Source organism: Triturus cristatus, chromosome 3_2, assembly GCF_964204655.1.
Source record: "Triturus cristatus chromosome 3_2, aTriCri1.1, whole genome shotgun sequence".
Classification (NCBI taxonomy): domain Eukaryota; kingdom Metazoa; phylum Chordata; class Amphibia; order Caudata; family Salamandridae; genus Triturus; species Triturus cristatus.
This window is the reverse complement of record NC_140584.1, coordinates 1,177,576,024-1,177,600,662: the sequence shown is the minus strand read 5'-3', so window position 1 is coordinate 1,177,600,662 and position 24,639 is coordinate 1,177,576,024. Positions and strand designations below refer to the sequence as shown.

Below are 24,639 nucleotides of genomic sequence, written 5' to 3'. Positions count from 1 at the left end.
TGGCAGTGTCTGTGGTGTGTGCAGGGTGGGGCTGGTCGATGGGCTGGTGTGTGTGCAGTGGCAGGTGAAGTGGCAGTGGATGCAGGTGAAGGGTCCTACCAGGGAGCGTGGGTCTGTGCGGTAGCAGTGTATGTTGCAGCATCTGGGGTTGAGGCTGTAGAGCACGGCGATGGTGCCTTTTCGGGGGCAGGAGGGTCAGAGGATATGGCGCTGGGCACCATCCAGGCATGGACGGGCACAAACGGACTTGCATTTGGCACTCCTTCGGCGTGCCAGCAGCGCATCTGCTGCATGTGTCCACTGCTGTGGCATGCATTCTGTTGACGGGAAGAACGGTGAGTGGGAAAACCCGGTCAGGAAAACCCCAGCGGGAAAACTCTGGCAGCTGCGGTGTCACTTGATCAGTCTGGAACAAGCAGGAACTAGAGGCCACAGGCAAGTGGTAAGCTAGGTGTCCAGCAGCCTACAGGATGTTTAGTGCAGGAGATATGGGACAAGGATACGCCGAGCCCAACACACATGATGCCTTATAACTGCTATTTATGATGGGGAAGGGAGCAGACCGATATCCTGGTTCTACTAAACATTGCTCCACATGTTCACTTCGCCACTACGCTACCTCAGAGCTAAATGGGAAAAGTGCATCCAAAAAACACTCACACACGAACAGTGGAAATAGGCCCAAGAAAGAGCACAGAGGCCTTCGGTAATATGAGACCCAAGTATGTGCAATTCAATTACCTCCATGCAACTTACTTAACACCCTAAAGTCTCTTGCGAATTTCCTCCACCACTGCATACATTTGCCCGAGGTGTGAGTTCACGGACACCGACTTTATGCACATGGTATGGGACTTAGAGGTGATAGCTGTATTCTGGAGGGTGACTTTGGAACACATTGGCAAAGCGCTGCGAGAGGAAGTGCCCTGCACCCCCGAAATATGCCTACTGGGACTCAATCACTTGATAATAAAAGGGCAGGTAGGCTCCAGTTGCCTGGCACTTGTGATCACTCTTGCTGAAAAGTGCATAGCCCTGATTTGGGAGGCTGACCAGGCCCCATCCGCCATGTGATGGAGGGGAGAAGTGGCCCAGTGAGTGCAGAGCGAACATGTGGCACTGAAATTAGAGGATAGCATGGTATGTAGGAAATGCCCTATTGCAGACACCTGGAGGAAAGTCCTGGTGGCATTGGAAAACCCAGATCCAATAAAACAGTCGTATTGAACCCCATAGGAGAGACTATCAGTGTGTTGCTTCCATGGGTGGAGACCTGCACAATGGGGAAGTGCTGACAAAGTATTGTATGGTCCAGCTGGTGAATGATAAGTTTAGTTTGGTAAATTGTCAAGTTAAGAGTTACAATTCATAATATGGTCTGCAGCAACTGTCAATCTAGAAACATGCTACAATATGCAAAGTTCTTGATGTATGAGAAAAGTGTAATAACCAATGTGGAAACTGAAACTCATGTACCAGATATCCTCTTTTAGGACAATGTTAATCAGTATTTGCGCCTATGAAGGTGCATTCTCAATAAAAGTAAGTAACAAATACAAACAATAATTGGTACCCCTAGAGTAGCACCACAAATGATACCACCCTAGGGTCCCGTCTCCGGGGCCATATATGCTGCCATTGCAGACTGCGTTCCATGGAGCAGACAAATCCGAAGAGTCGACATGGCACATATCCCTGTGTGCCATGCCCACACATACTGCCTGGGATATAGGTAAGACCCCCCTCTAGCAGGCCTTATAGTCCTAAGGCAGGGTGCACTATATCTCCTGTGAGGGCATATCTGCATGTGCAGATATGCACCTGCAGTATCCATGTCGATTCAAGGGTATTGTAAGTGCACAGCAAAGCCATAAAGAGTTCATGGGCTGGACACTCGTCATTATGAGTTCCCCAGCTCCATGATGGCTTCACTGTACTATGGGATATTTGGTACCAAACTTCTCATCCTATCAAACCTGCACTGATTCCAGTGTCAGCTTTATTAATAATTGCACACAGAGGACCCCTTGGTGGGGTACCCTGAAATCTACCAACCCTTAGTGTGGTCACCGACTGGTCTAAGCCAGCCTGTCACCAACAGGCAGAGTTCTGACCTCATGGGGTGAGCTCCTCTGCATTCAGAGGTCAAGTAAAGTGCTGGGCCAGGGGGAGGTATTCACACCTTCCCCTGGTCAGGAAGAGCCTTCTGTGGTGGGAATCTTCAAAGGCCTTGCTGCCTTTGAAACGCGACCCTAGACTTTCTTGTTAGAAGGAGCAGGACACCCTCCTGTCCTCACCCGTTTTGTCGGGAATACAGGTGGAAAAACCAAGTTAGAATAGGAGGTGTGCCCCCCTCTGCCAACTCCACATCTCAGGTGTTTGAGGCAAGGTGAAGCACATTTTTCAGTGCCCACCATCCTGAAGATGGTTGGACTTCACCAATCAGGGCTAGGGCTATGTCCCCCTCCCACAGTAGGTGGGCATAATAGAGGGTGTAGACTAAGCCCGGGTAGTGAACTCTGCTCCGTTTGTGGAGTTTTCCGCATTGCACGCTCTGTGAGACACGCAGCGTTTCGAATAACTGGAGCAGAGTTTTTTAACCTCTCTCATGCTCCCCTCATCAAGTTGGCGAGCGCGAGCAAGGAAAAACCACCTCCCGGCAAGATTTTTCCTCTCTCACGCTCCCCAACTTCAAGACTTCAAGGTGGCAAGAGTGAGTGAGAAAATCCACCTCCCGGTGGGATTTCTCAACGCGGGCGGTTGGATTTCTCAATGCAGGCGGTTGTGGCTGGTCGCGAATGCTCGTGTTGAAAAACCTTCTGTTTGCGTTGAGAAAGTTGCTAGTCAAGTAGAAAATCAAGCAGCAGAAAAGAAGCGGTGCCCTCTTGCAGTGCACATGGTGCCATTCGCCTTGATTTTCCAGCGCTGGATAAACACTCGGCACTCAAAATCAACACAAACAGGCATGTCCAAGCGCAATCCGCCGCTTGCGGAACTTTGCGTAACGCGGCATAGTTGTTTGGTCACTCCGCTGAGTTCCACATAGCGGAACTCCCCGAACTCCTCCCAGGCTTAGTGAAACACCCCAGGTAAGGGGCAATTGGCAACTACCTGTCACTCCCTTGTAAACACCCCTAGATGTAGTATTTAGGTGCCATCCCCAGACCCTGAACTTAGATTCCACGGACTCAAGAAGAAGACAAACATAGTAATGCTGTTGGACCAAGAACTGCAGACCTTGTGGTGAGCTTTGTGCACAAACTCCTGCCTTTTGCCACAGAACTCGACATTCTGATGTTTAGGGAATATTCTAAAGGTAAAGAACTTGCTGTTAAATACAGTACAGACAAGAAAGATTGTTACCATAGGTAAGTAACTTGTTCTTTGGTAGCTCTGGCTGTTGGGAAATATCTGACCATTTCCTGGGTCACTTATCCACACTGATTAAAACCAGCTCAAAAACACCACAGAACTGCTGTACTGCCATCCAGAATTAAGTATCAAAGGATGCATGTGTTGCCGCGAAAAAATAGATACAAAAATAATAATTTTCTGTGATATGCAATCCTGCCTATTCTTCTTTACTTCTAACTGTCCCAAACAGATTGAAACTGCATTAGCGTCCACTGAGGGTTGACCATAATGAATCATTTTCATATTGGGCCAGGACTTCACAAATTCCTGTCCTGGAACATCAAGGGTTTGAAACCTTAGTGTAAAACTTGGACCACTCCCCCCCTTGAAACCATCCCCCTTGCTATCAGTACCCAGTAACACCAAACTCCTTGATACTAGACCCTTTGACGATAACCACATTAGACAGTAAATAAAATTGACTAAAACTTTTTGATAAGAACACTCTCTTTGACATCCCACGTCTTTGAGACTATAATGTATAACAGCTTATCATATCAACATACTACAGAATAATATTTCATTTAATTGTTGGTTTCTCTGAGAAGATATGTGTTTATTTGTTGATACATATTTTTACCACCGCTATCTATAATGGAGCCCACAAGTTACTGTATTGATTAAAAAGGAGATTGTATTTCATCCAGATTGTGAGGAAGCAGGCTTTTTGCAGGTTCATCTTCACTTTCTGCCCCCGTTTTGACTGCTAGGCCCTAGAATAATGATTCTACAATGTCATGAGTCCTGCTAATCACGACTATGCGCACCTGCTTTGACCCTTTGAAACTGTTTGTTTAATTGATTTATACCCAGTTGGCATAACATAGCTTACTTGTAAGTCCCTAGTACATGGTACCAGGGATACCTATGGCCTTTAAGTTAAAGTGTCTCTCTAGTTGTGCCTCTGCAAGCAAAAACATGACTCCCAACCTGCCACCACAGATTGGTAGAGCAGTTTTAAACTGATGACTCAAATCTGCCATTAAAATTAATGATATGGTTCACCCTTCCTTTCTAATATACTTATGTCACCCCTAAGCTAGGCCTATTGTGTCCTAATGCTGGGTGCTGTACATAAAGAGCAAGACATATATTTGTATTTGTCCTAACAGTAAAAACCCCAAATTGTGTTTTTTTTTCCCCGTGGAAAGGCTAGTAGCGTGCACGCACATTGGCAAGTGCAGGATTGGACGCTGACAACTCAGCTATGCTAAATGAGACTACTAATATCAAAAGTATCATTGCATTGAAGCCGTCTGATGCGCAAATGGAATTTAACGTACATTTTGAAAAAATGCAACTTTTAGAAAATTGCCACTCTTGCCCAAGTTTTACTGTGGCCACTTGCAGATGCTGCTCACTAGGCAGCCGCCTGATCTCCTGGAGAGAAGTGTGAACAATTCCCAGAAAAGGGAACAATAGAGGACTGTCACTGGAAGAGGTGATTCCTCTCCTTGGCAGAAAGCAAACAGGTTGTGAGCTCAAGGGGCGAGCTTCAAAGATGAAGAATAAATGGTGAACACACACGAAACGTTGTACTCTTTTGTAGACGGGTTGGTGTCGGGGACAGAGAGGGAAAGCAGTTGCCAAACCGGTTTTCCAGTGGACATGTAGCCCTCAGGTAGCCACACCTCTAGGGTGGGTTACCAAGCGACACAGAAGGGGGGGGGGTCCTGCCATCTTGTGAGTGGGCAGAACACAGCATTCTGAGATAGATAGATGCCACACTTCACAGCTGTTGTCATCAAGCATGAGGGATCCAAGTACCCCATTGGCTCATGAGCACCACATCTCCTGAGGGCACTTTCTGGTGATAACTGAAGCAGTTTTGGCCCCTAGGCTTCAGGCCTCACCTGTACTGGAGAAGAGGACCAAAGGAGGACTGCCCCGCTTACGCTGGTCCTGTCAAATAGAGTCTGCACTGAAGTTGGACTGCACCTGCTGCTCCTTGGGCTAGCAAAGTGAGGACTGTGTCTATTGTGTCCTGCTCAAGGAGAAGTCATCCCCAAGCCCCAAAGAGAAGTAGAGACTCCAATAGTCAGTTGACTGACTTCCTGTTCCAGCACTAGGACCACAAAAGCTGAAGAAGCCTGCCTTGGCCAGTTGGTAGCCCAGATCACCGGATCATCACTTGCCACCGAAATGAAGCCTAGGAGACCCAGTCAGATGCTCAAAGGTTGCATGTGAATCTGCTGGACCCGGGAGAGTCGTCAGAGTGCAGTTTGATTTTCTAGGTGTAAGGTTATTGCCAGGAGGGAACTGCTGGTTTCATTTTAACCAAGACCAGTAGTAACCGAGGGACGTCGAAGATTCCCCATTAAGACCCTGGACCAAACAATAACCACAGGAAGCCCCCATCAACCGCACAGCATCCTTAGCATCTTCAGCATCCTGCATCCCTTGCATCAGGGCCACTCCATCGAAGTCAATAGCAAGTTGCCATGAACCGACTGCAGACTGCTCTTTCTTCAAGGTCACTTTGTTAGTCCCCCTGACCTGCTCCCTGCCGGACATGGTTGCCCAAAATAACTATAAGTGATCGCACTCAACTTTGATAAATGTTTTCCCTAAAAAGTTCTGAAGTACCAAATCTGCAGTGCTTACTAATGCTTGGTTGTGGCTGAGTAGAAAGCTGTGATTTATTGTTTCAAGTATTTATATCTCCGGAACCCTTGGGTGGATATTGTTAATGTTGGTGTCTATAAATTCATAAAAATGCTGTCTATTTTTATAAATCAGGGTTGGATTTACTGAAAGTCATGTTTTTTTCACATTCAATTGTTTTGGTGCTGTTTAAATGCTTTTCACTTGTTCTTTTGTTAAAGCCTGATTGCTTGAACCACAGCTACCCAGGGTTGAGCCAAGGTTTGATAAACGAGCCTGACAGGACCCAAGATGGTTATTGCGGGTGTATTATATACTATATAATACATCACTTACCTCAGACTGATGAAACGTGTTTAGTGGTGTGGCCATAGCTACCTCAAAAATCTTTCTGTTTGTCTCCCACAGGTGTTTGTGCAGAGGGAATTGGACGAGTATGACAAGGAGCTAGTATTTTGGGAGGAGGAAAAGAAACTTCAGGCTGCAGAGTTCACTATCACTGAACAGGAAGTCAATACACAGAAGAACTCAAAACAGCAACCTAGAGTAAGTCATCAGTCTGTGTGCTCATTGTCCTATATCTCAAAGCATTGTATCAGATTCCAGGAGGTGCAAGCAAAAAACTAAAATATCTCAGGCAATCGAAGTAGTTACCTCTACCTGATGGCACAGATGCCCCCTTTAAATGAAAGGAGACATCCATTGCATGGTAATTGGTTGCTGTTCTCCATGTGGCTCAGTATAGTGTATGCCAAATCTGGAATTTGGGAACAAGGGTGGATACCTCTAGAATTTCTAGTACATAGTTGGACCAAAGAGAAAACACAAATTACTTTTCCGCTTTGCAGAAATACAATAATAAAAACAAAATACTGTAGGTGAGAAGTAAAGGCCGTACAGTGATTTACTTATAATACCTGGAAGTCCAATGCAATTTAGGACAGTATAAATCATTGGATGAGACCGGACGTCAAAATGCATTAGTTGCTACGACTGCCCCAATAGGTGTCATGGTCATTTGAGGGTCTACTTCTTGTGGACAGAGGAGTGGAGAGAGAAGAAAAGATCAGAGAGAGTGATAGTGGCGTCGGAGGGGGGAGATTCCAAAGTATTTCTTTGATGGAAGAGGGTAGTTAGCTGGGATTTTGCAGCCCGGTACCCTTATCAGAATGTGTGGTGGTCTATATGTATACATCTAAGGGTAGCCAAAGCAGTCTAGATTTATTGTGGTTGACGTTTTGATTGGCAAATAGTGTTGGCCGTGCTTCTGAGTAAGCATACCCAGGTCCACCAAGTATTCTAAGAAATAGATTTGAAGTCTTTCCAATCGCAAAGGATCATTTTCACACCTACTGTAAGGAGTAAGTCAAATAGTAAAAGTTATGTTATGTTGAGTGATGGAGGACTGGGAAGAATGCAGGGGCCTAGGAAGATTAAGAATTGGTCCAGGGTCGCCTTACAGTAGTAGATATAGCCTATTGTTTTGGTAATGTCTTCCCAGTAAGAGCAGAGCATGGAGCAATAAAACCTCTGAAGAGCAGTTCCAGCATTTGTTTGAGATTAATAGGCTGAACTTGCACAGTTTTCCTGAGGCCCAGAAGCATCTGTGTAGTAGCCAGTATTTACACTGTAGGATGACAGGGAAGATCTTGAGCTTGATAGCATGTTTCCAGAACCATCTATACCTGCACTGATTTATCAGCCTTGAGCTGGAAGGCACCGACTGTCCCAGATACCACTAACTGGCTTAACACGTTACTGAAATGGGCACGGACAGAAGCAAACTTATTACGTACTCTCTATGACATGGTAATGGCAAGAGTGGGAAGTGGGAACTGGGACACCTACATTGTGAACCCCAGTGCATTTCGGGCAGATGTACTGCCCTTCGTCAGGGGGGAAATTCAATGCATTTCGGGCAGATGTGCTGCCCTTCGTCAGGGGGTAAATTCCTAAAGAAACGAAAACAGACGAAATCAGGCAACCAAATGCCTGCAGCCTAAAAACCATGTTATGCTAAGTAAGACGTATTCAAAGAAAAATCAAACCCATGTGTGCCAGGCGTGTGTTAATAATCCAGTCCTGTGTGATAATCATCTAGTTAAATGTGAAAAATGAGTGTAACGATGTGAAAACTCTCCCTGAGTGCTTCGGTAAGAAAATATGAACGGGCACGAAAAAAACACAATGAAAAAACATAATAAAAAAATGATCGTGGTGTTAGCATAAAGCATTGCCGTAAGTAAAGGTGTGCTGAATAGAAATGTCTAACCAAGTGCTCCGGTGAATTACTTGAACAACTGCGATCGTGTAAAGTAAATGTGAGCCACATTACCGTGAATTGTAGTATTGTGAAAATGAGTGTTCAACAAGATTAATGCAAGCGTGACGCGAGTGCTTATGACGCATGCTCAATACGCTGTTGTGCTCGAAACCTCTGTATGTGCAGAGTTACCTTCATCCAACGATTACGATTCACGAATAAAGTGATGGAATAAAATGGTACAAAACACATAAGACTGTGTTATGTGAATTATAGGTAAATATACAGTGAAAGAGAAATCAATGAAACTGGAAGGTGCACAGAGAGGTTTAAACAAGTGTGTAAGAGCAACTTATCTATGAGAAATATATACATATCGAAGAACAAGGCTAATTAGGTTTCTAAGAACAGTACAGAAATCAATCTAGTTAGTTATAGAAAACAGCTGTATGCGATCATTGAGGCCATGCGGCACCAGCGAGTTCATTTTCTTGATCCAAAATGTCTCTCGTTGTAGCAGAAATTTCCGGTTGTCTCTTCCTTCTTTGATGTCCACTACTTCACATACTAAAAATCACAACTGACTGATGTTATGGTTCATGAAATGTGCAGCTACAACAGATTTCAGATTTTTGTTTCTGATGTTGCTTTTATGTTCATTGAGTCTGGTCTTTATTTTTCTCTCTGTTTTGCCGATATACACCAGTCCACAGGGGCATTTAAGTAAATATATAAGATTTTTGGAGTGACATGTAGCAGTGGTATATAGTTTAATGTTGTAACCTTGGGTTGGGTGATGGGTAGTATTCCCTCTGATGATATTGTTACAATTACCACAATTGTGGGAAGGTATGGGTACCATTATATGACGTGTTTGGTCCTCTTAATTTAGATGGTCTAAGATATTCAACAAAATTCTTACTTCTCTCATAAGCGAACAAGGGTTTCTCATAGAAAGTGTTTCTGAAATCTGGTTCAACTTGGAGCGCAGGCCAGTGTTTCAATATGGCTTTTTTGACATTTCTGCTTGCCGTTGAAAATTTGGTCACGATCACCAGTCTAGACGTCTCTGTGGTTTGTTTTTTAGTAGTCAAAAGTTGAGATTGGGAAATTGAGACTGCTGTGTTCTTTGCCTTAGTTATAATTTCTTTGGGGTAACCCCGGTTGCAGAAACGATTCTCCATGTCTGATGTATTGATTAAAAGGTTTTCCTGATCTGATACTATTCTCTTGATCCTCAGTAACAGAGTAGGGTAAGTTTGCTTTGAGGGCTGGTTGGTGAAAACTGCTAAAGTGTAGTAAATTGTTTCGATCGGTGTCTTTTCTGTATATGGTGGTCTCTATTTTCAGATCTTTTAAATACACCAAAACATCCAAAAAGCTTATCTGGGTGTTGTCAATGCTGTATGTGAACTTCAATCGGTCATTCACTGAGTTTAAATGGTCGATGGCTGTGATCAGTGATACTCAAGAACCATGCCAAATTATAAATATGTCATCTATACATCAGACATGGAGAATTGTTTCTGCTACCGGGGTTTCTGCTGCAACGAGAGACATTTTGGATTAAGAAAATGAACTCGTTAGTGCTGCATGGCCTCAATGATCGCATTGAATACAGCTGTTTTTTTATGACTAACTAGATTGATTTCTGTACTGTTCTCTGAAACCTAATTAGCCTTATTCTTCGATATGTATATATTCCTCATAGATGTAGTTGCTCTTACACACTTGTTTAAACTTATCTGTGCACCTTTCAGTTTCATTGATTTCTCTTTTACTGTACATTTACCTATAATTCACATAACACAGTCTGATGTGTTTTGTACCGTTTTTTTCCATCACTTGATTTCTTTCCATTACTTGATTTTTTCTGTCCTTATTTCTTCACCCGTTTTTTTCTCCATGAGTCATACATTGCATATCGAGCTGCTCCCCCTCGCACCAATATAGTTGAATAACGCCCTTTTTCACATTTGTTGACTGCACTAGGTTTCTTTTTGTCCAGGTTTTAGCTTTTTCCGAAATGGATGTCCAATGTTTGGTATCACATTTTTATCAATTTGATCAGTTCAGCAATTTAGCTCGCTGTTTATAATTTACACACACGTATTTGGTATTCGGTGACAGTTTCAATTACAACTTTATTCACGTAAATATTTTTGCCCATTTCAACATGGCCACCTTGTTTTGGATACTAACATGGCTTGGACCGTTTTCTATTTTTATTACATGCACCACTTCTAGAAGCACCTCTTCACTTTCCATATTCTCAGGAATATCCAGCGTCAACAACCACACGCCGTTTTTGAACAACGGGACTCACTTCATGAATCGTAATCGTTGGATGAAGGTAAAGCTGCGCATACGGAGGTTTCGAGCACAACAGCGTATTGAGCACACATCAGAAGCACTCACGTCACACTTGCGTTAATCTTGTTGAACACTCATTTTCACAATACTACAATTCACGGTAATGCGGCTCACATTTACTTTAACATCACAATCGCAGTTGTTCAAGTAATTCACCGGAGCACTTGGTTAGACATTTCTAGTCAGCACACCTTTACTTACGGCAATGTTTTATGCTAACACCACGATCATTTTTTTATTGTGTTTTTTCATTGTGTTTTTTTCATGCTGAAGCACTCGGGGAGAGTTTTCACATCGTTACACTCGTTTTTCACATTTAACTAGATGATTATCACACAGGACTGGATTATTAAGACACGCCTGGCACACATGGGTTCAATTTTTCTTTGAGCACGTCTTACTTAGCAGAACATGGTTTTTAGGCTGCAGGCATTTGGTCACCAGATTTCATCTGTTACTGTTTCTTTAGGAATTTACCCCCTAACGAAGGGCTGCACATCTGCCTGAAATGCATTGAATTCACCCCCTGACGAAGGCAGTACATCTGCCCGAAATGCATTGAGGTTCACATCTAGATGTTCTAAACATTATGAATATTCAAAAGTGGATTGGTTGAAACCATATGATGATCTCATGAAGATAATGAGCAAGAATTATCATAAAATCAATTAAAGAAGTTTTTGATTTGTATGTTTGGAACTTTTCTGATTATCCTAAGAACTTTATGTACTTTGCATCATTGGCAGTGCTCACAGAGGGACACTTCCCGATAAGGGAGGTGCAACCTAAGTGATTTTGCTACGCCTTGGTTCAGGGGACGATACCTCTACGCACGCCCATAACATTGATATTATATTAATCAACACTGACTAAACAGTTTACCTCGGTGTGCGTGAATCATTAATTTTGTGACACCTACATTGTGAACATCGAAGCTAAAAACAAAGCCCGCCCACCTTGAGGGGAGACTCAGGAGCACAGTACGATACTGTATGTAATGACCGCACACCAGAACCATGGAGCACCCTCACCTATGTTCTACCCTAGTGAATGCCTGTCACAAGATGTACATCCAGGACCTGGGGGCAAGTCCGCCCCCTATTGCTATCATTATTAGATTAATGCGCTCCTCCCAGTTCTCTTGACTCCTTGCCCCCACACATATCAACTGTAGAGTGACCCTCTCTTCCCTCTTCCATCTCACAAGATTCTAGGTATCACACACATGCCTTTCTTAGTGCCAGCTACTTTATTTCTTTTACTGTGCTTATCATGATTATGTATAATGTAAGCACGATTATGGACAGATTACTTTCTTAATGGCTTCACAGTTGTTACTGTTTTCGTATAATAATAAAAACAGATTAAAAAGAAGAAAACAAACATGGGATCATTGCCCTAAGGGAAGAGTAGCTGTGCATCTTGTGAATTGCAAGACTTCTTCAAAGGTAAATAATATGCAAATGTCTGAGCCCAATACTAGATGCCAGGAGTATGCATAGCATGTAAATCTACAGTACTACATGCTATGAACAGATGCTTACAGATGCTACTTTCTACTTAGGATTCAGACTTGAGATCCTTCTCTCCATCTAGATCCTTACTTCCATCAGTGGGAATATGAGACTCTGCATCTCCTCTTCCTAGATCTACTCCTCCACCACCTCCTTCTCCACAGCCTCGTCCACCGGAGCCTTCTTCACCCACTTCTTAAGCACCAGAGCCTGTATGGCTTCACCCAGTTCTTAAGCACCAGAGCCTGTACTGTCTGTTGTTCCTATGGCTGTTCCTCCAAGAGGATTCATGCCTCCATTACATCATCCTAGATTTCACTATTGATCAGGATCTCACCACATCACTCTAGGTATTCCTCTACATCTCAGATCTGAAGATATTTGCCAACCTGAACTGATTTGCCCCTTTGTGATGATGTCTCCTATTGATTATGACAATATTTTCCAGGAGTTTTTAATCAGAGGTTGACATAAACTGAGTATCCCTTTGCTGGCTATGACTATGTCCGAATAGATCGTCCTCTTGATGCGGTCATTGTTTTAGTGGCAAGAAAATACCATGCCACTGCTCCTTCATCTATTCTTCCTCCCAACAAGGAGAGTAAAAGTGTCAACTCTGTGGAAGAGAAAATGTATTGTGCATCTGCCACTACGATGAAAAATGCATGTACCACAACCTTTCTAAGCTGTTGCAATATGTCTGTTTGGGATTTCCTTGGACAAGCCTATATATCGCCGTAAGGATAGCCTAGAAATGCTTAACAAAGGCATGATATTGTCAAACCAAGTCATTAGTGCTGTTGTCTGCCCACTGCTACTGCTATGGTCTTTCTTTACGACAAATGTCATGGTTTAGATTTAAATGCCTCAAACATGAGGCACAGCTATGAATTCTTAATTTAGCATTCTCGTGAAACATCTTACTCGACCGCATGATGATGAGATATTCCAAATGAAAACGGAGACCATACAACCTACCTGAGAAAGAAGACATAACAAAAGAAGCATAAATACGGTACTCCAGCCTTTGCGAAAACAAATCATGGTTCACCCCGAGACTTTCCAGTAAGGAGCCGAAGTGGATCAACTTCTGTTTGTGAATGGTGTGTGGATACTCCTCAAAAAGCACTAAAGTAATTAGCAAAACAGCAAACCTACTGCTTACTACTACTTTGCTGTATTATTTCCACCCACTTACTAACAAACCTCCTTTGGTAAGATTTCAGCCAATATAATGTTCTGAATGTCCACTTACTGCCTGTTATTTTACTCATTGCTTATTTTAAGCATCTGTATAAAGTTTTATGCCCAGTCCAATGATTTACATGTTAAATAGTGTCAGCTTGAAGCATGATTTAGTTGGGTGGTCTTCCACTGTTGCTGCCACTATCACAGCAGAAGGAAGTGCTGGACCAAGCAGAGTCGCAACCCCCCACAAGCTGCACCCGGTCTCCTCACCAGGCCGCCTCTGTGGGGAGGGGGCAAATTAAAGGCTGGAGGCCTCTGGCGGCCTCCGTAGTACGGTGTGGTACGATGCAGCGGTGCAGCCTGGTACTGTGTGGTACAGTGTACGGGGACAAGAAGGTCTTGCACTGCACCAAAAACACTAATAAGTCATGAAATTCACACCTTATGGTGCTGCCTTAACCACATGTCTCAATCCCCCAAAACTAAACCAACCTTTCCTGCCACCTCCATCATAGCCTTCATGTCACACACCTTTTGAACCTAAATGAATTTCCCAACAATACAGAATGTCATTAAATACTGCATACTCCATCACACCCACCTTTATACCAGTGTCTACCTACCGTCATGTGTCAAAACATCCCCTATCATATGACCACACACCCACCATTTAAAGTAACCACACAACTGTCAATATGTGTCTGTACAACCACCAGCAAATGCCCACATATCTTTGAGCAGACATATAGCCATGTTCATACGCCTCACCCACTGACTTACATTCATTCATCCATCCATCAATACCCACAAAAGTACCAATATACTCACACGTATAAGACAACACACTGATGATCAGGTGCCCACACAGCAATAATTTACAGTGCGTTACAGTGTCACCCAAAGAACGTAGGTGCACCATCATACAGCCTGCTATGCATTTGCAAGAACACTCAATGAGTCTCCCAACATCTCATTTCAAGTTTTCTAAAATAATGGCAGGGTTGGTAGTTATGTTTCGCTTGGTATGGTGGGGTGTGGGAGACACGGAGAGAGACAGTACCTTGACTTGTGAATTTCATGACTTACCTATATGACGAAGACATTGTCATACTAATCAACCCTATATCCCTTTTAACCATAGTCTGTTAAGGGGATTACACACACACAACTCGCTTTCCCTCTCGTATACATACATTTATAAGGACTGGCCATTGACCCTAATAGAGTGTGTATAGAATGGTGCAACTACACATGTGCTTTGATCTTTGATATTTAGGTAGGTTCAAAGATGGACCATAGCAGATATCACTGTGCCTATCGTTTTATGACACACTTGCTCAAACGTACAAAAGCACTCTACGGGGAACCCTCATAGTGTGCTAGTCCTCATTGAGATGGTGTTTGTCTGATTTTCTCTGGTCCTCACAGGGTGGGTTGCACACAAACACACATGTGAATGTGTTTGCTGATATGATATACTCCTGCGAATGATGACTTTCATCCATTAGGGGTCCTAATGCCATTCTGATTTCCTTCCCTCCAGCTAATTAGGGGCTGATTGAGTTGCTCTGTACTGGTGAGGTGATAAATCAGCACACAATAATAATGGTAATGTGTGGTAATTTGCACCAGTACCTTGTAATTGCAAGGTAAGCTCCATGGAATGGGGGGCTACCATGTGGGACCGAAATGTACAAAGTGGATAACCACATGGGTTTAACAATACATTTAACACTAGATTTGAGTAGGTAGTAAATGAATGTGGCGTCCTCTGTGTGTGTAGTGGGGTTAAGGTGGGGTGGGGAGCAGGGGAAAGAAAGTAAAGGTTAGTTCTAATGGGGGGGGAAATGGTGTTCTTCTCCCTGTCAGAAAATAAAATAAAATGGGAGAGAGAATTGCCTTCTGCTGCAGCCAAAGCCTCGGGATTCCTTCAGTAAAATCATGTCTGATGTTCAAACACCTGGAAACACTGCAGAAACATCAGCCCAATTAGAATCAAGTCTCCAAGTATGAAAATGCATTTAGATAATTCCACTCTGCTATTGTTGTTATGTTATAATGATTTGTGATTTGTATAGCACTCTAACTCTTAGGAAGGTATCCAGGTGCAAAGCAGGTGAGGGTCTATTTAGGCATAGGATTTAGTGAGTTTGATCAAAGAGCTAGCTCGTCAGCTACTTTGGGAATTCAAAAATGAGGAGGAGTCTCAGGTCTGTAGCGGTGGGTCATTCCACACTTTAGGAGCGACGAAGGAGAAGCCTCATCCACCGGCTCTGGGTTTCCTTATGTGTGAGATGTGTGAAAGTAGGAGTCTGGCTGAGTGGAGGTGTGTGGAAGTGGATGCGCTTGTTGAAGCATGCAGGACTAAGTTATGTAGTGCCTTGACAGTATGGGTCAGTAGTTTAAAATGTGCTTGCTTGTGCATTGGTAGCCAGTGAGCTCCTTGAGGTGAGGTGAGATGTATGCACATTGACAGCTTTGTGATGAGTTGCTTATTGATCCCCCCTATAGAGGATGTTTCTGTAGTCAAGCTTGCTGGTGATAACGGCATGTATGGCAGTTTTCAGGAGCTATTTGAAAAACTTCCTCAGCATCTTCAGGGTGTGGAAGCTTAAGGCAGTGACAGTGTTGACTTAGGTGGACATGTGTAGGAGGCTGACTTAGTATATGGTGCTCACTTGCGTAAGTGTAGCACCCCGTACTAATCCAGATGACCCTTATGGTGATTTTAGTGTTTTAGACAACCCAAGAAAGCTCTCTAAGCGGTATTTGTGGAGAGCAGCCTTCAGGCTTAGTACAGGAGTGTAGAGCAGCTTGTTTTACCAGCACTTAATCTTTTTGGTATAGATTAAGTGAAAAAGAATCACACAGTGTATTTATAAAAATATGTATTTATTATAAGACACTCACTAACACATACAAATATCTCCTACCCGGAGATATACACAATGCACACAAAACTTTGCTAATGAAACTGGAAAGTAGCGCAATATACACAGTGGTCACCGGGGGGGACCAAATCACATACTAAAATAGTGGGATGCGAACCTCGACTCAAGTCAAGACTATACCTAGAAGACGTAGAAGTTCTGGGGACCCAAGAAATCACCCAAGGTAAGTAACCAGGAACCCCACGGAGGCCGTGTTCAGAGTGGGAACACGACCGCATGCTCAATTCAAGTCAGTGGGTAAGTCGTGGTTGCAATTTTAAAGAAGAAGGACTCTTCCCAGTGGACCCTGAAGAAACCCAGTGGAAGACAGAAGGTTGGAGAGATACCCCACCTGTGGATACCCTAGGAACCAGGATACCTACACCAGGGAAGTCGGTGCATAGGTGTCAATTGGTGTCAGAAACCGCCGTCGAACTCAATGGAGAACCTCAGGAAGATGCCACTGGCGAAGAAGGTGAAAGTGTCCAGTGGAACCCAAAGGTGGATTCAAGATGAGAAATACCTGCAAGCAGAGGGGACAGTCTATGCCACTCAGAAGCGACCAGGAGGCACAGAAGACAATGCCCACCAATGTCAGCTGTTGCTAAAGAGTTGACAATGACCTTAGAGCTGCAGCTGTGTGGACCAGGCGACGCTGTGGAAGACCAGGAGCCGATCACAAGCTGTCCCACGTCGAATGTCGTGAGTTGAGGGGTCGGTGTCAGCAGGGAGCACAAACAAGCCTTGGCGACTGCAAACAATCTGGCAAGCAAAAAAGGTGCAGTGTCGGGACCGGCAAAGTCCAGGTGACTCACCACAAGCAGGGGAGTCAGAGCACGCCCCGAGCAATCAGGGGAACCTACTGAAGTAAAAGAAGACCCTTGAGAGGACCCACAGGCCGGAGGCACAGGAGTCGTAAAAGGACCTTGATCAGCTCACCAAAGATACAGGCTCACAAAGCAAGAGATGCAGTGAGGACGAAGATCCTGGTAAAATGAGATGCTTGAGGTGGGGGCTATTTGGAGCCCAAATATCTTTAAGGAAGACAGCCAACAAGCCTTTGCAACAACAAGTCGACGCGGTTCACAGAGATTCGGTTTCTTCGGTTTTGACGAGGGATACTGGCCTCAAACTTAGTGAGAAGACAGTGCAGGCCTTGAGGGAGTTGATGAACTGCCACCTGTGTTGCTGAGCCTTTTGGAGTCCGTGGAAGCCCAGGATCAGTAGACCAGTCAGCTGGGTTGCGTTTCCTGCAGATGAAGAGAAGTGACTCCTTCACGTCAAGGGAGATTCCTTCAGGTGTCTTGGATGTCCACAGGCTTTGAAAGGATCCTTTATGGAGCACAGGCACAGAGGTTGCAGCAGACGTGCAGGACGACGAGAGCAGGAGCAGCAGGAGTCTCCCCGGTTGCAGTCTCGGTGCCCAGAGCAAAGTTCAGCGAAGTCCAGAGTGCCCAGACGGTTGAAGATGAAGTGGTTTCTTGAAATGAATCTTGTCCCACGACAAATCTAGGGACCCACCCACAGGTAAGCCCTTAAGTACCCTAAGGAAGGGGTTGGGATGATTCAGGGGGCCCACCCAGAGAAGGGGCTAGACAGTGTGGAGGATACTTCCATGTCCATTGTCCAGTTTCGCACCAAAGCGGGAGCCAACGGCTCCCTGAGCTGGTTTGAACTGTAGTATGCAAGGAAGGCACTAAATGTGCCCTTCAAGCAAACTAAGTGGCACTAGCAAGCACACCCACCCTGTCCCAATACACTTAGTCCTGTCTGGGAGGTGGCCAGACCTCCCTGTGACAAGATACCTATTGTCCTGCCTTCCTCTGCTCGAGCTTGGCTCAGCAGCAGGAGGGCAAAATCATTTCTCTGGTCAGCAGCAGACATAGTTTGCTGTCCCGGTCTAGAAGACTGGCACCGAGAGCACTGAGGGCCTCCCGGAGGAACTTTACAGTGCATGGAATCATACCTCCCACACTGGTGTGTGGGTATGATTTCAACATGTTTAATACCAAACACAACAGGGTTCATTTCAGCCAGTTTAGAGATTGTCATCGCGTAATGACGCATGGCCACTCTATGTATCGTAATGGCTGATGCACTTACAACCCGGGAGAATGGACTCTGAAGGTTGTAGGGATGTCCTGCTCATGCAGTGGCACCCTCACACTTAGAACCGAGCACCCTGCCTTCAGGATTGAAAGGCCAGCCTTAGGGGTGACTTATAGGTTTTAAGTGCAGTGACGTCAGATATAAGTAAACTTATCTGTCGTAAGTGGTGCTAGCACCAGCTTACACAGACTGCAATGGTAGGTCTGTAGTAGCAGTTTGAGTGGTCTCCAATGGGTGGCATAATACATGCTTCAGTCCATGGTGGACCCCTGGTGTACCTTTGCCCAGGGTACCTCAGTACCATATACTAGGGACTTATAAGGTATACCAGTAGCCAATCTGGGATGTACCCAAGTACTCACCATAACCAATTTAGGGTAGAAAGCACAGAGACTGTGGCCCCGATTAGCAGGATCCCAGTCAGACTAGTTGGAAACAGCATAACACCAGGCAAAGAGTGGGGGTAACCATACAAGTAGATCCTACTTTCCTACAACATGTTGAGTTGACACTCCTGCAGTGTTTAGAGTGGGTGGTGGGTCCTAGTTCTGTCAGCCACCAGGTGGGGTCCCATGGTAAGGGGCTTTTCCCTAAGATCACGACTTATCCTGTTGCTGTTCAGCTTCAGACAGTTGGATTGCATCTATTTGGCGATTCTGGTCATGCATGTCATGAACTGTTCCAGGTGCTAGTCATCCTCTTGTCACTGAGAGAGAGGATGAGTTGCGTGTCATCGGCGAAGGAGAGCACATTGATATGAGGGTGGATGATGCTGGCTAGTGAGCTCATGTAAGCGTTGAGAAGAGCTGGACTCAGTGAGGAGCCTTGTGAGACTCCTCAATGAAATTTGCGGGTCTCCGACGTGAAAGGTGCTAGTTGGACTGACTGGGTCTTGCCAGTCAGGAAAGAGCAGAAACAGCGTCCTTGTAATGAGATGTCGAGCAGGATGGTGTGGGAGAGTATGCTCTATTGCGGTTTCTTTAATTGGCATATTCTTCACATAAGGTAAGCAAAACCTGAACATTCTAATTGTAATAAGGATCCATTGTTAGCTGAATCCTGAATACAGCTGCTTCAAAGACGATTTATTTCTACAGGCTAAATGCTCTTATTATAGAAACTTTTGTTGTGCCTAAAACGAATATTTTGATGGAAATAATGAAACTATTTTATCATTTCTTAGTTGAAAATCAGTATGTATACTCCAGTATTTATATAACTCCTTTCAACAATGTTTTGAGATTTGACAGGAAGCACATAATTCATGCAACTGCATCGATATAAAAATATAATACAATATATATATAGAGAGCAAACAATGTGGACCACGGCTTTATAATGTCCTATCTGGATTCTGTAACCATCTACAAATCAATTGGCCTTCAGCCTAGTGATGTATATATGTATTGCTCCTTTCCTGTAGAGCTTGCCCTCTAACTTTAGATCAGGCCTTCCTTTTGTTAACGGTGACTGACAGCAAATAGCACTGAAAGGCATGCACTTGAGATAGTGTATGAGAGAAAAGAATACATGAGCCAGAATGCTTCAAGGGTAGAGAGAAGGACTAGTGATCTTAGAGTCTGGTACTACCTGGTCACAAGTGTTGCAAATACACACTATGTGGTTTAGGTGTTGTTCTTAATAGCTGCCACAGCTTTTGTGTTGTAAATGTGTCTCCTTTTTATGAACTAGCTTTGGTGTTAACTAGGTCCAGATGTCACAAAACTTGGTTGTAAATTGTGCACCATTTTTGTTTTGCAAATCAATCCAGATTTTGCGAACCAACCTTTTTACTAATAGGTTGGTGTGTAAAATCACCATTTGGAGTAGGTCACAATTTGCCCTACCTTATCAATATATTCATGTAGTAGGTTGCAAATTGTGAGAACTCCAATTAGATGTTATCACAGGGATGGTGGCCTGCTGGGGTCAGCAGACCACCATGTCTGTGATCCCATTTAGCGGTGGTGGACCCTGTGATTTAATGAATCGCAGGCTCTGTTACTTCTAAATGGTTTTGTCCCTTACAGTCACCAGTAATTAAATTGGAAGAGTCGTACTCTATACATGTTTACCTGTGAATGCCAACTATGACATACAGATGATTGTAATTAACAAGTCCCTGTTTTCTCTCCCACCACCGACCCACTCTCCTTTCTGGTTTAGAGCATGTCGGGATCAGCTGGGACAGTGATATCGGGTCAAGCAGCTCCAGTGATCAGGAGGTATAAGGTATGGTGAGGATTGTCACTGCATGATGCCCAATGGGATGGATGTGCATCGCCCACCAGCTGTTCTCCATTGTTGAACGCCCCATGGGCACACATTGTGTCCGTTCGCATACTCAAGTGCCGAGAGGAGGAAATAATGCATCCACACAGCACACTTAGGGCAACTGCCTACAGCAGAGATCTTCAAGGCGGGGATGAGTTATTAGGAGTTATTTAAAATGTTAGTGTATTAATGAGCAGCGGGTGCTTTTGTCTGCATTTAATGTTCCCATGTCACTTCTGTGTTACTGAAGGGACGCTGATGGGTGCGTAGCACCTCCTGCAGTATCACTTGCAACAGCACAGTATCAAAAAACCCTCATTTTAATGGAACACAGTAAAAATGAGAATGCTTTGGCCGATATACCGCCCCTAAATCTCCTTAGGGAAGATGTCATGTATGCACTGCCGAGGAGGAAGCATAGAGTTGGTGTGCACTGCCCTGGGCACCATTTGGTTAGGTAAAGAGCAATCCTAGGGTTTATGGGCTACCCTCTAAACACATGCCAGTGGTGCACAATCTGCATATACACTGACCAGTGGTGTCTCTGCATATACTCATTGGACAAGTAGAGAGTTGTGGCTCACTGGTTAGAGGCGGCCGACCCGTAAGCAGAGAATTGGCCAGGGACCAGGGTTCAATTCCCTACGTGGCAGGGTTGTGGACCAGGGTCAAAACGGACTCGATAATTCTCGCCTCGGTACCTACTCTAACCAGGAACACACTCGGCAACTCTGGGCATTAAGCTTGCCTCATCTCTACAACGGCCCCCCACAGACGCCGGGGATGCCTGGTTTCACCTTGGAGATACCCAGAGAGGGACCATCTCACAGGGAAAACCAGGACGGGTTCCCCAGCGGTCTTCAGCGCCAGGATACTCCATGGAGTCACAGTGCGCTTTACAAGTACACCCACATTTACATTTACAAGTAGTCCACCACTCCTCTTATGATACTAAAGGATATCACCCCATCTGACCACTATTGTATCAACCTGATACTTCCTTTTACTAAGCACAATGCCTGACCCCCTTCGGTTTGGAAACACGTTCGTAATTAGTCAAAAATAGAGGGCCCACCACTAATAAGCACCCTCCGAGTTTGCCCACTCAAGAAGCCAGAGACAGCGGACATTGATGAGCGGTCCAAAGCCATTTCCAGCCAGCTTCGTTCTTCCATCAATATAATTGCCCCAGAAAGGAAAATAAAAATTGGCAAAATAGGCGCCCCGTGGTTCACGGAAGAACACAGGGCCTTAAAACGTGCGCTCCGTCACCACGAACGATAATGGCGCAAAAATTATGAACCCCAGGCCCTAACAGAGTATAGAGCAAAAATCGCCATCTACAAAAAAGCTCTCCTCTGCAGAAAGCGTTACAACAAACAATTGATGGACGGAATGCTGACAATGCAGACATTCTCCCCCAGTCAAGAGATCTGGGTTAAATCCATCGTTCTTTTGCCCACTACGCCACCCCAGTTTAGACATGGCCATATGCAAATCAGTCTTGACCCTGTGCCTCATGGGAACAGTCCAGCCCGAACTGCCAAGCCATGTCTTCCCTGGACCGGAATCAAGCATCCTAGGACCGGTTTCTGGCTATCAGCCGTCATCAGCAAGGATAGCTTGACTCCAGTGGCGTAGTGAGCACGGGTCCCACGTCTGGGAATACCCATCCCACTTAGGGCGAAAAGCGTTACAACAAACAATTGATGGACGGAATGCTGACAATGCAGACATTCTCCCCCAGTCAAGAGATCTGGGTTAAATCCATCGTTCTTTTGCCCACTACGCCACCCCAGTTTAGACATGGCCATATGCAAATCAGTCTTGACCCTGTGCCTCATGGGAACAGTCCAGCCCGAACTGCCAAGCCATGTCTTCCCTGGACCGGAATCAAGCATCCTAGGACCGGTTTCTGGCTATCAGCCGTCATCAGCAAGGATAGCTTGACTCCAGTGGCGTAGTGAGCACGGGTCCCACGTCTGGGAATACCCATCCCACTTAGGGCGAAAAGCGTTACAACAAACAATTGATGGACGGAATGCTGACAATGCAGACATTCTCCCCCAGTCAAGAGATCTGGGTTAAATCCATCGTTCTTTTGCCCACTACGCCACCCCAGTTTAGACATGGCCGTATGCAAATCAGTCTTGACCCTGTGCCTCATGGGAACAGTCCAGCCCGAACTGCCAAGCCATGTCTTCCCTGGACCGGAATCAAGCATCCTAGGACCGGTTTCTGGCTATCAGCCGTCATCAGCAAGGATAGCTTGACTCCAGTGGCGTAGTGAGCACGGGTCCCACGTCTGGGAATACCCATCCCACTTAGGGCGAAAAGCGTTACAACAAACAATTGATGGACGGAATGCTGACAATGCAGACATTCTCCCAATAGTCAAGAGATCTGGGTTAAATCCATCGTTCTTTTGCCCACTACGCCACCCCAGTTTAGACATGGCCATATGCAAATCAGTCTTGACCCTGTGCCTCATGGGAACAGTCCAGCCCGAACTGCCAAGCCATGTCTTCCCTGGACCGGAATCAAGCATCCTAGGACCGGTTTCTGGCTATCAGCCGTCATCAGCAAGGATAGCTTGACTCCAGTGGCGTAGTGAGCACGGGTCCCACGTCTGGGAATACCCATCCCACTTAGGGCGAAAAGCGTTACAACAAACAATTGATGGACGGAATGCTGACAACGCAGACATTCTCCCCCAGTCAAGAGATCTGGGTTAAATCCATCGTTCTTTTGCCCACTACGCCACCCCAGTTTAGACATGGCCATATGCAAATCAGTCTTGACCCTGTGCCTCATGGGAACAGTCCAGCCCGAACTGCCAAGCCATGTCTTCCCTGGACCGGAATCAAGCATCCTAGGACCGGTTTCTGGCTATCAGCCGTCATCAGCAAGGATAGCTTGACTCCAGTGGCGTAGTGAGCACGGGTCCCACGTAACGCTCCTCTGCAGAAAGGCGGATTATTATGAAAACAGAATCCTAGTGGCAACCAATAAACAAAAAGAAACGTTTAAAATCCTGAAAGAACTAAGCCAAAAACAGCCACTATCGACACCATCCAACCAAGAACAATGCAATCTCTTTTTATCATACTTCTCCAATAAAATCCAGGACATCCTGACTGAGATTGATAATTCCCCATTTGAGCAACCACCCAATGTAGAGGAGGCCTCTCAGGGAAAGAGAGTAGTAACCCTCTCCTCCTTTCAAACCCTCGACCTTGAAACCCTCCAACGTTTTGTTATGAAAATCAAATCGGGCTCACCTGCTGACCCCTGCCCTCCTAGAATCTTTAACCTAGCTCTCCCAGAAATGGAGGAGGACATCCTCGCTCTGATGAACCTTTCCCTGGAGACTGGAGAGGTCCCAAGTGACTTTAAGGAAGCCGGAATCACCCCCCTGCTCAAAAAGGCCGGTGCAGATACATCCAATATGAAAAACTACAGACCCATCTCCCAACTCCCCTTGCTTGCGAAAATCTTAGAGCAGCATGTCCTGCATAATCTTACCAGGTACATGGAGGATCACCACCTCCTGGGGGACAGGCAGGCGGGTTTCCGTGCCCACCACAGTACAGAATTGGTGATGCTATCGGTGCTTGATGATATCAGGTTGACTGCTGACAACAAAAAACCTTGCGTCCTAGTCCTCCTTGACCTGTCAGCATCATTCGACACGGTCAACCACGCCTTACTTTTGGAAAGATTACAAACAATTGGTATTGGGGGATCGGTCATACAATGGATCACCTCATTCCTGACGAACCGCACCCAAAGAATTTAGATGGGCGACTGGATGTCAGAGAGGGGGCCCATTCCATGTGGAGTCCCACAAGGGTCGGCTCTATCACCCCTCCTATTTAACATATATCTCAGACCTCTAATTAATGCCCTCGCGAATATGGAGTGCCAAGTTTTCAACTATGCAGACGACACACAAATGAAATCACCCCTC

The 24,639-nt window shown here is 45.1% G+C and overlaps 1 protein-coding gene across 2 annotated transcripts in view; it reads left to right on the top strand.

The window, feature by feature from the left end:
- Positions 1 to 24,639, top strand: part of CFAP65 (cilia and flagella associated protein 65) — a 684,907-nt gene that overhangs the window by 588,985 nt on the left and 71,283 nt on the right. For both annotated transcript variants that reach the window (XM_085650063.1, XM_085650062.1), the window contains 2 exons: positions 6,427 to 6,564; positions 20,562 to 20,627. In XM_085650063.1, the coding sequence (XP_085506189.1) occupies positions 6,427 to 6,564; positions 20,562 to 20,627 (204 nt within the window). The remainder of the gene's footprint in view (positions 1 to 6,426; positions 6,565 to 20,561; positions 20,628 to 24,639) is intronic.